At 36.2% G+C, this 12,794-nt stretch overlaps 1 protein-coding gene across 2 annotated transcripts in view; it reads right to left on the bottom strand.

The window, feature by feature from the left end:
• KCNK2 (potassium two pore domain channel subfamily K member 2) overlaps positions 1-12,794 on the bottom strand; it is a 77,857-nt gene that overhangs the window by 9,125 nt on the left and 55,938 nt on the right. For both annotated transcript variants that reach the window (XM_087933426.1, XM_087933430.1), the window contains exon 6: positions 5,796-5,935. In XM_087933426.1, coding sequence (XP_087789552.1) covers positions 5,796-5,935 — 140 coding nt within the window. The remainder of the gene's footprint in view (positions 1-5,795; positions 5,936-12,794) is intronic.

The following is a 12,794-nucleotide window of genomic DNA, read 5'->3' as shown; positions in this document are numbered from 1 at the left end:
CTTAGCTTTGGTCCCAGGCCCGGACGTAATATATTATTGTATTTTTGAAGTCCTGTTTTGTTTAATTTGCATTGATTTTAAGTTCATTTTTGGGGTTGTCTCTGCATTTTTTGTGTTTTATCTCTTTTTTATGGATTTTTAATTTGGGGGGTTCTGTACACTACCCAGACTACATTGGAGTAGGGCAGCTATAACAAATCTAATGAACAGATAAATTATTAACAAACTAAGCCTCATGAATATGTGATCTGAATAATAAGCATTATTTAATAGATACCACATAGTTTAACAGATCTATCTAGAATTCTTAATAGAATAGAATAGAATAGAATAGAATAGAATAGAATAGAATTCTTTATTGGCCAAGTGTGATTGGACACACAAGGAATTTGTCTTGGTACAAATGCTCTCAGTATTTATAGTATAGTATAGACAGTATAGACAGAATGGAATGAGTAATAGATGTTTACTTCAATGTTCCCACAGGAATTATGCAAATTATTTTTCATTTAGTTGTCCATTATACAGAATTATATATCCTTATACCCGTGTTGGTGAACCTATGCCACACGTGCCAGATGTGGCACGCAGAACCATTTTCCCTGGCATGCAAGAGGTTGCCCGGAAGAGCCCCACTGTGCCTGCATGCATGCCACCGCCCTACAGCTGATTGTCGGATATCTGGCGTGCATGCGCAGGGGGTGTGTGTGTTTGCGGGAGATGCAGAAGATTCACTCAAATACCCAGGCTAGTATTTTAAAAAATATAACTTAAATGAATTACAACTAGATCTAATTTAGTAGCTTGGTCTTTTTTGTCAGTTGTTTAAAAGTAAAACTTCTCATTATCCCCCTGAGACTACATCAAGCTAACTAGAAAGAATATTTGTATCACATTAGTCAGGCAGAAGACTAGAATAGAGTGTGTGCTGCCTTTACTTTCCAGAATATTTTTTTCAATATCTTGGGGACTGCTGAGTGTGCTTCTATTTCAAAAACAGATGACTCAGATGGAGTCACTAGAAAGCAGGGTTCTTGTGCCAACTGGATACTTGGCTAACAAAGTTGTTCCACTCTTGTTTTGTAGAGGAATTTCTTCAAGTTGAAAATATAATATTCTTAGTCACCTTTAATAAGTTTCTGGTCTTTATTTTCTCCAACTCCCTGTCCCCAATGCACTTAAGTGAGGGTGAATACCCGAGGAACCAAATTTAGAAAGCTCTATGGTTTATAATCAATTTAAATGAGTATGAAGTTTTATAATGATTGACGCTCATTATGCTTTTGGAGCCTAAATCACATGGATGACTCCAGGCAGAATGTCTACCTGTATCCCTCAGCTATCCCCATAAACAAATGTATTCCTGTGATATAGAACAGGAGTTGCCAACCGGTGGGCTGGGACCATTGGTGGTCTGTGAGAAAATGTTGGTGATCTGCAGAGAAATGTCCCCCCGCAAAGGAATTAATCCAGGCTGCTAGGGAACACAAGGCTGCACCACCCACATGGCCTGCCAACCTGCTGGCCCCCACCCTTCGGCCAAGCACAAACCTTGAGTAGAGCCATGTGAGCTGGAACTGGAAGGTAAGACCAATGGTGGGGGAGGGAAATCCGCCCCAGGATGGCTTGCTGACATTGGGTGGGAAAGTCGGTCCCATATTCCAGAGCTGCAGCAGTCACAAGACTGGCCCTTTGGTCATCCCAGAGCAGCTCTTCCAGTCCATGGCAGGCCAGTGCAACCGGGTAGAGGAGCAGCTGCTCTGGGATGACCAAGGGGCTAGTCCTGTGACTATGGCAGCTCTGGAATATGGGACTGACTTTCCCACCAACATCAGCAAGCTACCATCAGTCAAATGCATATTAGTGGTCCGGGAGATTTTAAATTATTTGTGGTCCCTGAGGTCCAAAAGGTTGGCGACCCCTGATATAGAATATCAGAAAACTATAATAACAATTTCATATCATAAAAAAGAAAAATATGTATCTATAGATCATAGCTATTCTTTATAACAATCTATTCTTCTGGAATAGTTCGTTTGATTTTTTTATTTTTAAATAAGCCATTTCATAGACAATTTAAAGGCAATTAAAAGTTTATTTTGCCTTTCACCATTTTTTTTTTTGTATTCCAGCAAAGATCTTACAAAGTTTTTCCCCTTTCAAGCCTACTCCAAGCAAGCAGCAAACGTTTTCCAAATAACCAGATAACCAGTAGTCTGTTCTGTTATGAACATGGGTGGGCAAAAAAGATCACGTGACCACAGCAGCAGCCCAGCAATCCAGCAGGAGCTAGTAGCACTGAAGCAGTCACAACTTTCCCAAATTTTATTCCCTAGGGAGACATGGGTTCCAGATTTTGGGCACATTCAATAAGGTAGATTATTTGAGATACCTTGGTTCCAAATTATTGTTTTATGATACACCATGTTGCACTAGTTAGTCATGACAACAAGTCATATGTAATGAGTTGCAGTAGTTACTAGCAGATTAGCTTTGGAGAAACTCGTGTTCAAATCCAACCTCCCTCCCCCTTATACATGAATTTGACGCTAGTTGATTTTGCTGATGCTGACAGCTTGGGTTTGAGACTCAAGTGTCAGGCAACGGGGTGAGTTTCCGTTACTTGTCCTAGGTCCTGCCCACTTAGCAGTTCATAAGCATGAAAATGCAAGTAGGTAAATTAATATCACTATGGTGGTAAGGTAACAGCATTCTGTGTGCCTTTGGTGTATAGTCAGGCCATAGAAATGTCTTTAGACAATGTTGGCTCCCTTGGCTAAGAAATGGAGATGAGCACCACACCCTAGTCAGAAATGACTGTACCAGGAAACCTTTACCTGAATCAGATTAAAGTGATCATTGTTAAAATTAGATAGCAGGGATGCCATTGGAGTCTAACAACCCTTAAATATTTTTGTAACTCTATATTACAAATCTTTGTGAAGGTGGATTTAGTAGTAAAATAGGTGCCAAGAAGTAGTGATATTGATGTCAAGATGCACTTGATATTTCTTGGCTTCCCTTTTCTTTCCCTATAGAATTAACCAACCCTTTTGTAAAATTCATCTCTCTATGAAATCAACTGAAAAATTCTCACTGATTATAGTGACTTATATCTGTACTGCTTGTAATGATAAAAATCAAAGATATCAAAATAACGGAACACCATTAAAACAAATAAAAAATTCCATCAATAAAACACGTGATAATCTCTTGCCATCACCAAAACCCCTACTCCAAAGATTATCCTAGATTTAAAACACCTACTTCTCCCTCCCTCCAAGAAGGATGACAAAAGAAAAGCTTAATCTCTCTTGACAAAAAGTTCCAATGCCTAGAAAAAGTAATTGAGAAGTCACTGTCTTGCATTGCCTCTGCTTCTTTGATGGTGGTGATAATAAAATAAAAAGACCTTTCAACATCTTCAAATCTGATAAGGAAGTATATCATTTTAGATAGCCTAATTTCAAGCCACATAGAACTTTACAAATTATAACAGCATTTTTGATTTTTGCAAAGGAAAGATAGGCAATGAATGGAGTTATATATTTGTTGCAATCAGTCAATAATTTAGCTAGGATATTCTGGACCCATTGAAATTTCTGAACAATTTTGAAATATAGATCCATATAAATCAATACTGCAATCCAAATGGAGTATGTGTCAGATGACCATTTTTATTATAAGATTGAAAATATGTTTTCGTTTTTCTTAAAATACCCTGCAAAACCTGTCATCTGAAAAAATAGTATCTCGGGAGAGCATTTCTCTTGTAAAATTCAAGCATAGTACAATTATTGTCTAAGAGTTACCTGCACAGAGAGAGAGAGGGAGGGAGGGAGGGAAGGAGGGGGAAGGAAGGAGGAGGGAGGGAGGAAGGAAGGAAGGAAGGAAGGAAGGAAGGAAGGAAGGAAGGAAGGAAGGAAGGAAGGAAGGAAGGAAGGAAGGAAGGAAGAAATCACTGTCAATCACTAACTATATAATTATCATCTGGAACTGAAATCTCTTTCATAATTAAACAAAATACTGATTTATGAGTTAGATTAATATCAACTGTGATTTTACAATTGATATATGTACATGTTCCTCAATAAATAGTGCTAAAACAAGCTGTGAATTTTACAGAAATAGCATGATTGTTGGAATGACTTATTTCTATCTGTACAATTACATATTTTTGCTATTTATTCAAAAACATGTAATACTATTTAGCTATAATGCATGTCTATTACATGATGTCTATTACTGATGTCTATTACATGGTCTCTATATCTAGAAATGTAGAAGATTCACTCAAATACCCAGGCTAGTATTTCAAAAAATATAACTTAAATGAATTACAACTAGATCTAATTTAGTAGCTGACTTTTAGTTGAACTCATAGGTCCATTCCTGAGGCTTACTTCACAATATTACAAAATGAAGTACAAAATGAAATATATGGATTGCAAATAAAACAAGGTAATGAAACATCCAAATGCTTCTGATATTTAAACTCATCCTAAATCATAAGCTTTGATAATTTTCCTATTCAATATATGCTAAGTAAGTGGTAACCAAAGATATTGAGGAATTCATTTGCTATGTGAAACTCCCTGATCCAAAGGTATGAACTCATGGTGCAGAGAAGATGATTTTGCCACTCATAATACATTTTGATAAACCATTCTCTTGATTGAATTTTAAAGCTTTTGATTTTCACAGGTCAAGGACTTTATCTTTAAAATTGTTTCTGCATACGTAATACTATTGATGGGGACAGAGCTCACTGATCAGCAAAGAGAATTCCAAATGTGATCAAGGTATTTATACAGATAAAAAAATACTTATGGAGAAATATTTATACTTATACAGATGCTAAACCTAGCAGCAACTGTCAGCATGATGAAAGCAGCAGATGTAGTGAGTGACTGAGGGACCTCATTGTTGCTGAGATTGATGGCTTTGGGCATGACTTGGACAGAGTTGGTTTGTCTATCCTGGTATTATACAACTTCTCATCAATCATGATATCGTCATGGACTGTCTTTAGAGATTGGGAGTAGTAGTTCTACTCCTATATTGGTAGATGGTTCCATTCAGTAGTGATAGGGGAGGAGAAATCAACTTAGTGGTTCCTCCTTTGTATTGTACTTCAGGGATCAGTTTTCTCCCTCTTTCTATATAAAGCCACGGGGAGATGCCATTTAGCTATTTGAGATGGTACCCAGGTATACATCATGAACTCAGACTTCTCTGAGGATGCTGTCAAAGTGAAATTTAAAGTGCTGGTGTTAACCCATAAACCTTTTTATGGCTTGGGGTTCAATTACCTACTGCACCATATCTTCCTAAAGAAGTTGATTACAATTATGGAAGAAGAAATAGATGATTGTTCCTCACTTTTATGGGATTGGAGGAAGGTCAGACAATTGGATTGTTTTTCAGTGGTAGTGCCAGAATAATCTCTGGTTGTGGTAAGGTCCATACTTACCTTGGACACCTTCTAGAAAATGTTGAAAATCCAACCTTTTCCAAAGTCATTTGGGTCATTGTCCTCTTTATTGGGATATTATGGGTTTTCATTTTTTTAAATTTTGGTATTTTTGTTTATTCTACTGGTAAGCCATTCATTGTCTGTTGGATTGCAGTGAGGTAAAACACTGAATCAATAATAAGAATAAATACTAATACAAATAATACTGATGAAATAAAAATGTCCAATCTAGGCTATTTATGAGAACAGCAAGGGATAAAACTCATTAAAATGTAATGGTATTAATAAAATATTTGAAAATTCTTTGGGAGATCCTTACCTCTTCCTTGGTCTTTTTGGATATAACTCTTAGCCAATCGCCAATCATGCTCAAGACAGCAGCAAAATATGCAAGACCCACTAGAATCCAGAACCACACAATTGGTTTGTAAAAGTCAAAATATTCAATATCTGATCCCCCTAAAAATAAATCAAATAAATATAGGTTTGTATTGGATACCTGTTACCAGTTATTCATACTTCTTTACTATGTATTAAAAGTTATTAACTTTATAGAACAACACAGGTAAAACCAAAGTCAACTCAATATTAAATCAACAGATTGAATTATATTCCAAGCAGTTTAGAACTTTAATACAATTTCAGTGTAAAGATAACTTGTTTTTAAATCAATAGGTTTTTGAACATAATGTTAAACAGTAATTGGGTATTCCATGAATGTGCATTTCTTTTTCAGAAGCATCTGCTTCTGCTTTGAAACTGAACACTTTCTCCATTAAACTGATAAAGTCTTACTCAGAAGGATCTGACCAAATTATTCTTCTATAATCACAAGGGTCAACCTATGATCATACCTTCTATTTTTAATGTTCATGGAAAGTCAACCTTCTAACAATCCATGTTCTTACCCAGTTTCCTCCATCAATTTCATTCAAACAACCACCTAACAAACCAGCAATGCCAAAAACTAATGATACTGATAAAAGGAGATCTGTGAACTTTCTAGCAGCTCCCTCCAATCACCCAGCTCCAACCACCAGTTCTACTAGCAACATAGGAACACAGCAACCTTCCTTTTTCCAAACCTTCCATTTTTATTTTATTGATGTACTTGTATTGACAAGAGTCCTCAAACACTGGAAGTTAACAGTAATTCTCTCAAATTTTAAGAAAGGAAGGGAAAGACCTGCCAGCATGTTATTAGCAAAACAAACTGGTTAACATAATTAGTAAGATTTACAATAGGCATTTATACTAAAAGGCAATAGACTCATTTCTCATGGAGATGATTCCCATCGATGAAAGAGAGGCTTTAGAGAGGAGAGACACAAAATACACTGAATGATTGTACTGAGCCATTAGTTTTAGAGACATACAAGCCACAGCTTGTACTTTATGTTGCTTTTACTGTTTTTAATGCCTTTTTTTGGGGGGGGGACGGGGGACTAAAAGCTGTATCAATTAACTGTTGATTGCTTCTCTTAGTTCTAAGACCATGTGAATACTGTAGTTAGGGAAGGATGCAATGAATAATTTTCCTATCTAAATATTAAATACACTCTACTAAATACTAGAGTGAATAAAACTCCATGAATCATTAAATCATCAATGGATAGAGATACAATTAAGAAATAAAAGCAAGAAAAAGGACATAAGGATGGTATCATCATCATTTTATGATTTATAGATTTGAGGATTAAAAGAGTTAAAGATGAAGGAAAAAGTGTTAAGATGAAAATTACACAATAGAAAGAAGGGGGAAGACGTGTTTCTGTGTTTTCTTTCTTTTTTTAACTTTCTTTTTTCTCATTTTTAATCTTTTTCTTTCTAATTTTTCTCTTATTTTTTTAATCTTTTACTGTATTGAAAATCCTAATAAAATATTGAAGAAGAAGAATAACATTATTGAAGAAGAAGAATTGACATTCTGGAAAGAGTGCAGAGAAGAGCAACAAAGATTAGTGACCTGGAGGCTAAAACTTATGAGGAATGGTTGCAGAAATTGGGTATGGCTAGTCTAGTGAAAAGAAAGACTAGGGATGACATGATAGCAATGGTCAATATTTGAGGGGTTGCCACAAAGAAGAGGGAGGCAACCTATTTTCCAAAGCACAAGAATGCAATACAACTATTGCCTTCTGGAAACTAATCAATAAGATAACCAACTAAGGGGAAATTTCCTAACAGTGAGAACAGTTAACCAGTGGAACAACTTTCCTCCAGAAATTGTGGGTGCTCCATCACTGGAGGCTTTAAAGAAGAGACTGCACAACTGTCTAAAATAATATAGAGGGGTGACTAGAAGGCTTCTGAAGTCTCTTCAAACTCTCTTATTCCGTGGCCATCATCCTCATTCCTTGGATCAGTGTTTCTCTACACTTTAAGATGTGTGCATTTGAAGTCAAAGGCCACACATTTTAAAGTTGCGCAGGTTGAGAAACATTGCCTTGGATAAATAGAAAGCTATTTTGTATGCTGCTCAGAAAACAGAAAAGAATTCAGAAACTTCTTGTCCTTCCACAGCAGGGGAACCAGTTATATTCCAGCTGTGATTAAGCTTTCTATCATCATATTTGGCACAATATTTAGGTATAACCCTGCTGTCTACTGGGATGGTGGCTTACTGTGATATATTATGGTAGAATTTCCTTAAATACAGTAGATAAGAATCCCATCTGCAATACAGACCGTGGCATAAATAAAATGAAGGCAGGAGATAAATATTTTTAGCACACAAGGCTTCCTGTGCTCCCATTGCTTAGAGTATTCAACAATTCTGACCATATGGGGTAGGACTACAATATCTGGCTGCTGAAATGCATGGTGTGACACAGCCCAGATATGTTCTGCACAAGAGAGATTTTTGGGGGGGCGTTGGCAATGGAATGTGAGATTGTGTGGAAAGGAGTACTTTGAGTTGACTGAGGTGGTAAGGTGATGCCCTTGGGAACTCAAGCCTGTTGCTGGAAGGAGCAGCTATGTGGCCATCCCTTTTTCCTGGGTTTTCCCAATTACTGCAACCTAGAGGTGGAGCTTAACACCTGGGTCCTTTCATCATTGAGGAGAATTATCTAAGAAGGGGCAAAGAGAGCTCAGTTCCTGCCTTGAACATAGATCGTTTATTCTTGCAGCTCAGTCTCTTTCTCTCTGAAATTCTTAAGGTTCTGCAGAAGGAAGGTTTTTATTTCTTTTTTAATAACAGAATAACAGAGTTGGAAGGGACCTTGGAGGTCTTTTAGTCCAATCCCCTGCTCAGGCAGGAAACTGTATACCATTTCAGATAAATGGTTGTCCAACGTCTTCTTTAAAACTTCCAGAGTTAAAGTATCCACAACTCCTGAAGGCACATTATTCCACAGATTAATTGTTCTAACTGTCAAGAAATTTTTTCTTAGTTCTAGGTTGCTTCTCTCCCCTTGATCAGTTTCCATCTGTTTCTTGTCCTGCCTTCAGATGCTTTGGAGAATAGGTTGACTCCCTTTTAATAATCATTTACTTTCTCTATCTTTAGCATTCTCACTCTTTACCCACTAAGCATTTTAGAAATTTAGTGTTTAATTCACAATGTATTCAGGTCCACTGTGTTTTAATTTTATTGTAATTTGTTTATCTTTTTTCTTTCCTTGCATCCTGAAACTTTTATTATCTAAGTAACACTGGCAAACTATTACTAAAACATAAAAATGATTATTCCCTGAATTGCTTTTATGATTGATGCCTGTTTCTGCATCTCCCTTCTGTGTCATCTAATAATAAAGCAACTAACTCAAATGATTGAAGCACAAATGCAGGTACTCTTCAAATTATGACCAGTTGCTTGGTGACTGTTCAGAATTATGATGGACCACTAACAGGGTACTCACAACCCAGTTCCAAAGTTCTTATGGACTCTCACCCTCCCATAGTCATATGATTGCATTTCAGGTGCTCAGCAACCAGCTCTCATTTGCAGCCATTTGCAGTGTCTTGCAATCACATGGCCATGTTTGTTTTTGCCAAAACCCAGTTAACTTCCAGTTTTCAACAAAAATGTCTGATAGCATTTTTGCTAACAGGTTTGCTTAATGACCACTGCAGAAAGAGGTCATAAGATTGAATCTATCACATGATGAACTACTTTGCAAACACCATGACTGACAACCATAACAGGCAGATTCCACTAAGGACATAAGTTGATGAGTACCTGTATTTTTGGCATTTCATGGCAACATGAGGTAAAAGCTCTCATGCATGTTTAATAGTACTTTCTATTACAAGTTAAGCAATTTCATTCATTCCAGTAAATGAGTGAAATTGCTTAAATCTTCCTCTTAATATTCCAGGCTACTGCTCCAATCCTCAACCAGTGGGCAATCTGATCATCAGGACCAATGTATTAAACCTAAGAAGCAATCTACTGACACTAATTATGGATGTATTTAAATCTGGCAGGGCATAAATGCTGCAATAAATAAATAAATAAGCCAGAAGCATTATAAATCAGACTTTCAAATAAAATCTTGGAAATGCAAACAAAACATTTAGTCTGCTATCAACAGTAGCCAAAACCTGCTTGGCAACCTGATCCTATATTTAGAGGTGATGGTACTATTTTCTAGCAAGGCATCAGATTCAAAGATCAGTTAAATTAAACATTGATTTCCACTTCACACTTCTTTTCATCTAGGAATAATCAGAGGCTGAAATTCAGAAGGATACCTGAATTTCTTCAGATACAGTAGATAAAACTTTTTATCTGAATTAATTCTGATTCCTATTTCCTTGTACTCTGTCATCTGCCATAACTTGCTAAGTGGCTGGGTGGAAGAGGAAGTAAGCAATTAGCATATAGAGGGTCAAGATGAGCCAGAGGGGAAGTGGTGACAGAAACAGAGATGTGAGAGCCAGCTCGTTCTAGTCTTCAAGGCCACAGAGCCTAAGACAGGAATGTGAACTGCACCAAGTGGGACTTAACATTTGAGCGGTTCCGCAAACAGTTATATGGCACACCATTGGATGAAAACAAACTGGTCAAGGGGGAGGGCTGGGGAAAAGGGGAAAATCTGTAACTCTGTGAGGGAACATTAGTTCTAGCCTGCTTCTGCTGCAACCACTAATCCTTAGTAAAAGAGCCTATCACTTCAATCAAATGGAATTGAGGGACTTTCTTTCCTAGGGACCTAGCTGGGGCCAGCCTGACACTTTCGCTCTTTATTCCTGCATTGAATGTTTCTTTCTTCCATGAAAAGACAGGATATATAAACCAGCAATTCAAGTTATAATTTATTTTTTTCACACACACACATTAAAAATTTCAGTATAGTAAAACTGAGATGTACTTTTTTTTTTTTGCTGTTGTTTTTAATTACACAGAAGACTTAAAGTCTAAACGTTTCTATTTTCTCCCTTTCTCTTTTTAAGGCACTTGGGAATTTGAAATACAGTATTGGAAGTTATTATTTTGACCTTGGTGGTACTGTCTAGGTAATTCTGTCATGTTCATGATAACTAATCTTTTCTAAGATAGAGCATTTCTTCCCTCATCCTGGATGAGCAACAGAAATTAACCTGTTAGGTGGTTTAGAAGGGTGAAGATACAGCAGCAAAGATCCCCTGTCAATATCCTAGAAATTAAGCATGTGGTAGGGTGTTTGCCCTGCCTGGAGACATGAGGAAGAGGAGGAACAACCTCCCTTGGTGTAAGAAACCACCTCTAAGTATGTTGGTCTCAAAGTCCCATCTTCTACCATTTAGGTTGTCCTACCCCCTTCTGTACATAGGAATTTGTTCTTCTTAAATTCTATTTCCTTCCTTCTTTCTTCCTTCCCTCCCATCCATCCATCCATCCATCCATCTATTTCAAAAGATGGTAAGGCATAGCAAAAGAAAAAGAAAAAACAATTAATAGTGCTGAAGCACAGAACCGATACTAATCACTGTGTTTTTCTTTATAGTAATGAAAACTATAAAAACAGCAAGAGCTGCAGGGACAAATCATTATATTAATGTATAATGATAGAGAGTACTAACGTACTTGGTGTTCCAGGTTCAGTTAAGTGGCCTTTGGTATATACTGTTCTTACTATAAACATAACCAGGATATACATTTTAGTGCATAAAAACAAGACAAAAATATTAATGTTCTTGCTCTGAAAAAGACACCAGTTTTAAAGCAAGTCCAACTAGATCCATTTCCCTATAATACATATTAATGCATGAGAATCACTGGACTTTTAAAAATAGATATGGAATCCAGTGTATACCTGACAGCTTTATACATAGGAAAAAGTAAACATTCAGGCTGGGGAAAAATATGTTAGTGATGCTATTTTCATCTTACAAACTAAACATGTATTATATGCAAATAATAATATAAAATATAACAGCACACTATATGCATACATACAAACACTGGCCTTTATGATCTATCCCATATATATTAATGTTAAGGCATGAATATGAGCCTGATTGTCAAGCTTATACACTTTCTTTGCTTGATATAAACTAATAGTGCAACATATTTTTTTTTGCAAATTGATTATGTGCCATCTTATATAATATTTAGTGGCAGCATGAAAATAAATCTGCATAAATAAGATAATTTCTGGAGGTAAGAATCATCAGTTGAAACACAGCAAGTAGGAAAACTGAAGAAGCGATGTAGATAGATCCATACTGTGCATAGTATGGATATATCTATGTACAGTGGTATTTACAAGAGTGTTATACTAATCTGCAAATGTGATACAATCTTATAAACCACAAATTATACAGAGATCCTAATTTCTTCTCACCTGAATATTTAACAGAATCAAGAAAGCAATTTAGCTTAATTTCCAGACAGAAACTGCAAGATTGTGCACACAAACACCCATGAAATTCCCAGATAACATCTGCATATTGAATTAAAAACTATTATGAAATTTCAATGTCGTGTCATGATATATTGTGAAATTTCAGAAAGTCAATGTCTTCTAAGAGATCTTGGGGATGAGAGCAATGGAAACTCATAGGATTTAGGAACTTTTCAAGACATCACTCATTTTTAATGTTTGTATATTGATCTATATCATCATTCAGGCAATCTCATACAATAGCACTTAAAAATTTGATTGTACCTTATTTCACTGTTTTAAAGATAGTTAATTAATTAATTGAATGGTATTCTTTCTCATGGGAAATGTTTTGTAAAACATGTAGTAAACTTGAAGCAACTTTTAAGGTTTGGGACACAAATAAATCTTTGAATGGAGCAAATATGTTGCATTCAAAAAGTCTTTACTTTAATTCTAACAGGGAGACCAGTCTGGCACACTGGAAAAAAATACTGCTAGATCAA

The sequence above is a fragment of the Pseudonaja textilis genome, chromosome 1 (genome assembly GCF_049901715.1).
Source record: "Pseudonaja textilis isolate UNSWEBS1 chromosome 1, rPseTex1.2, whole genome shotgun sequence".
Classification (NCBI taxonomy): domain Eukaryota; kingdom Metazoa; phylum Chordata; class Lepidosauria; order Squamata; family Elapidae; genus Pseudonaja; species Pseudonaja textilis.
Note: the sequence above shows the minus strand (reverse complement) of the source record. Positions and strands in the feature narration are given on the sequence as shown.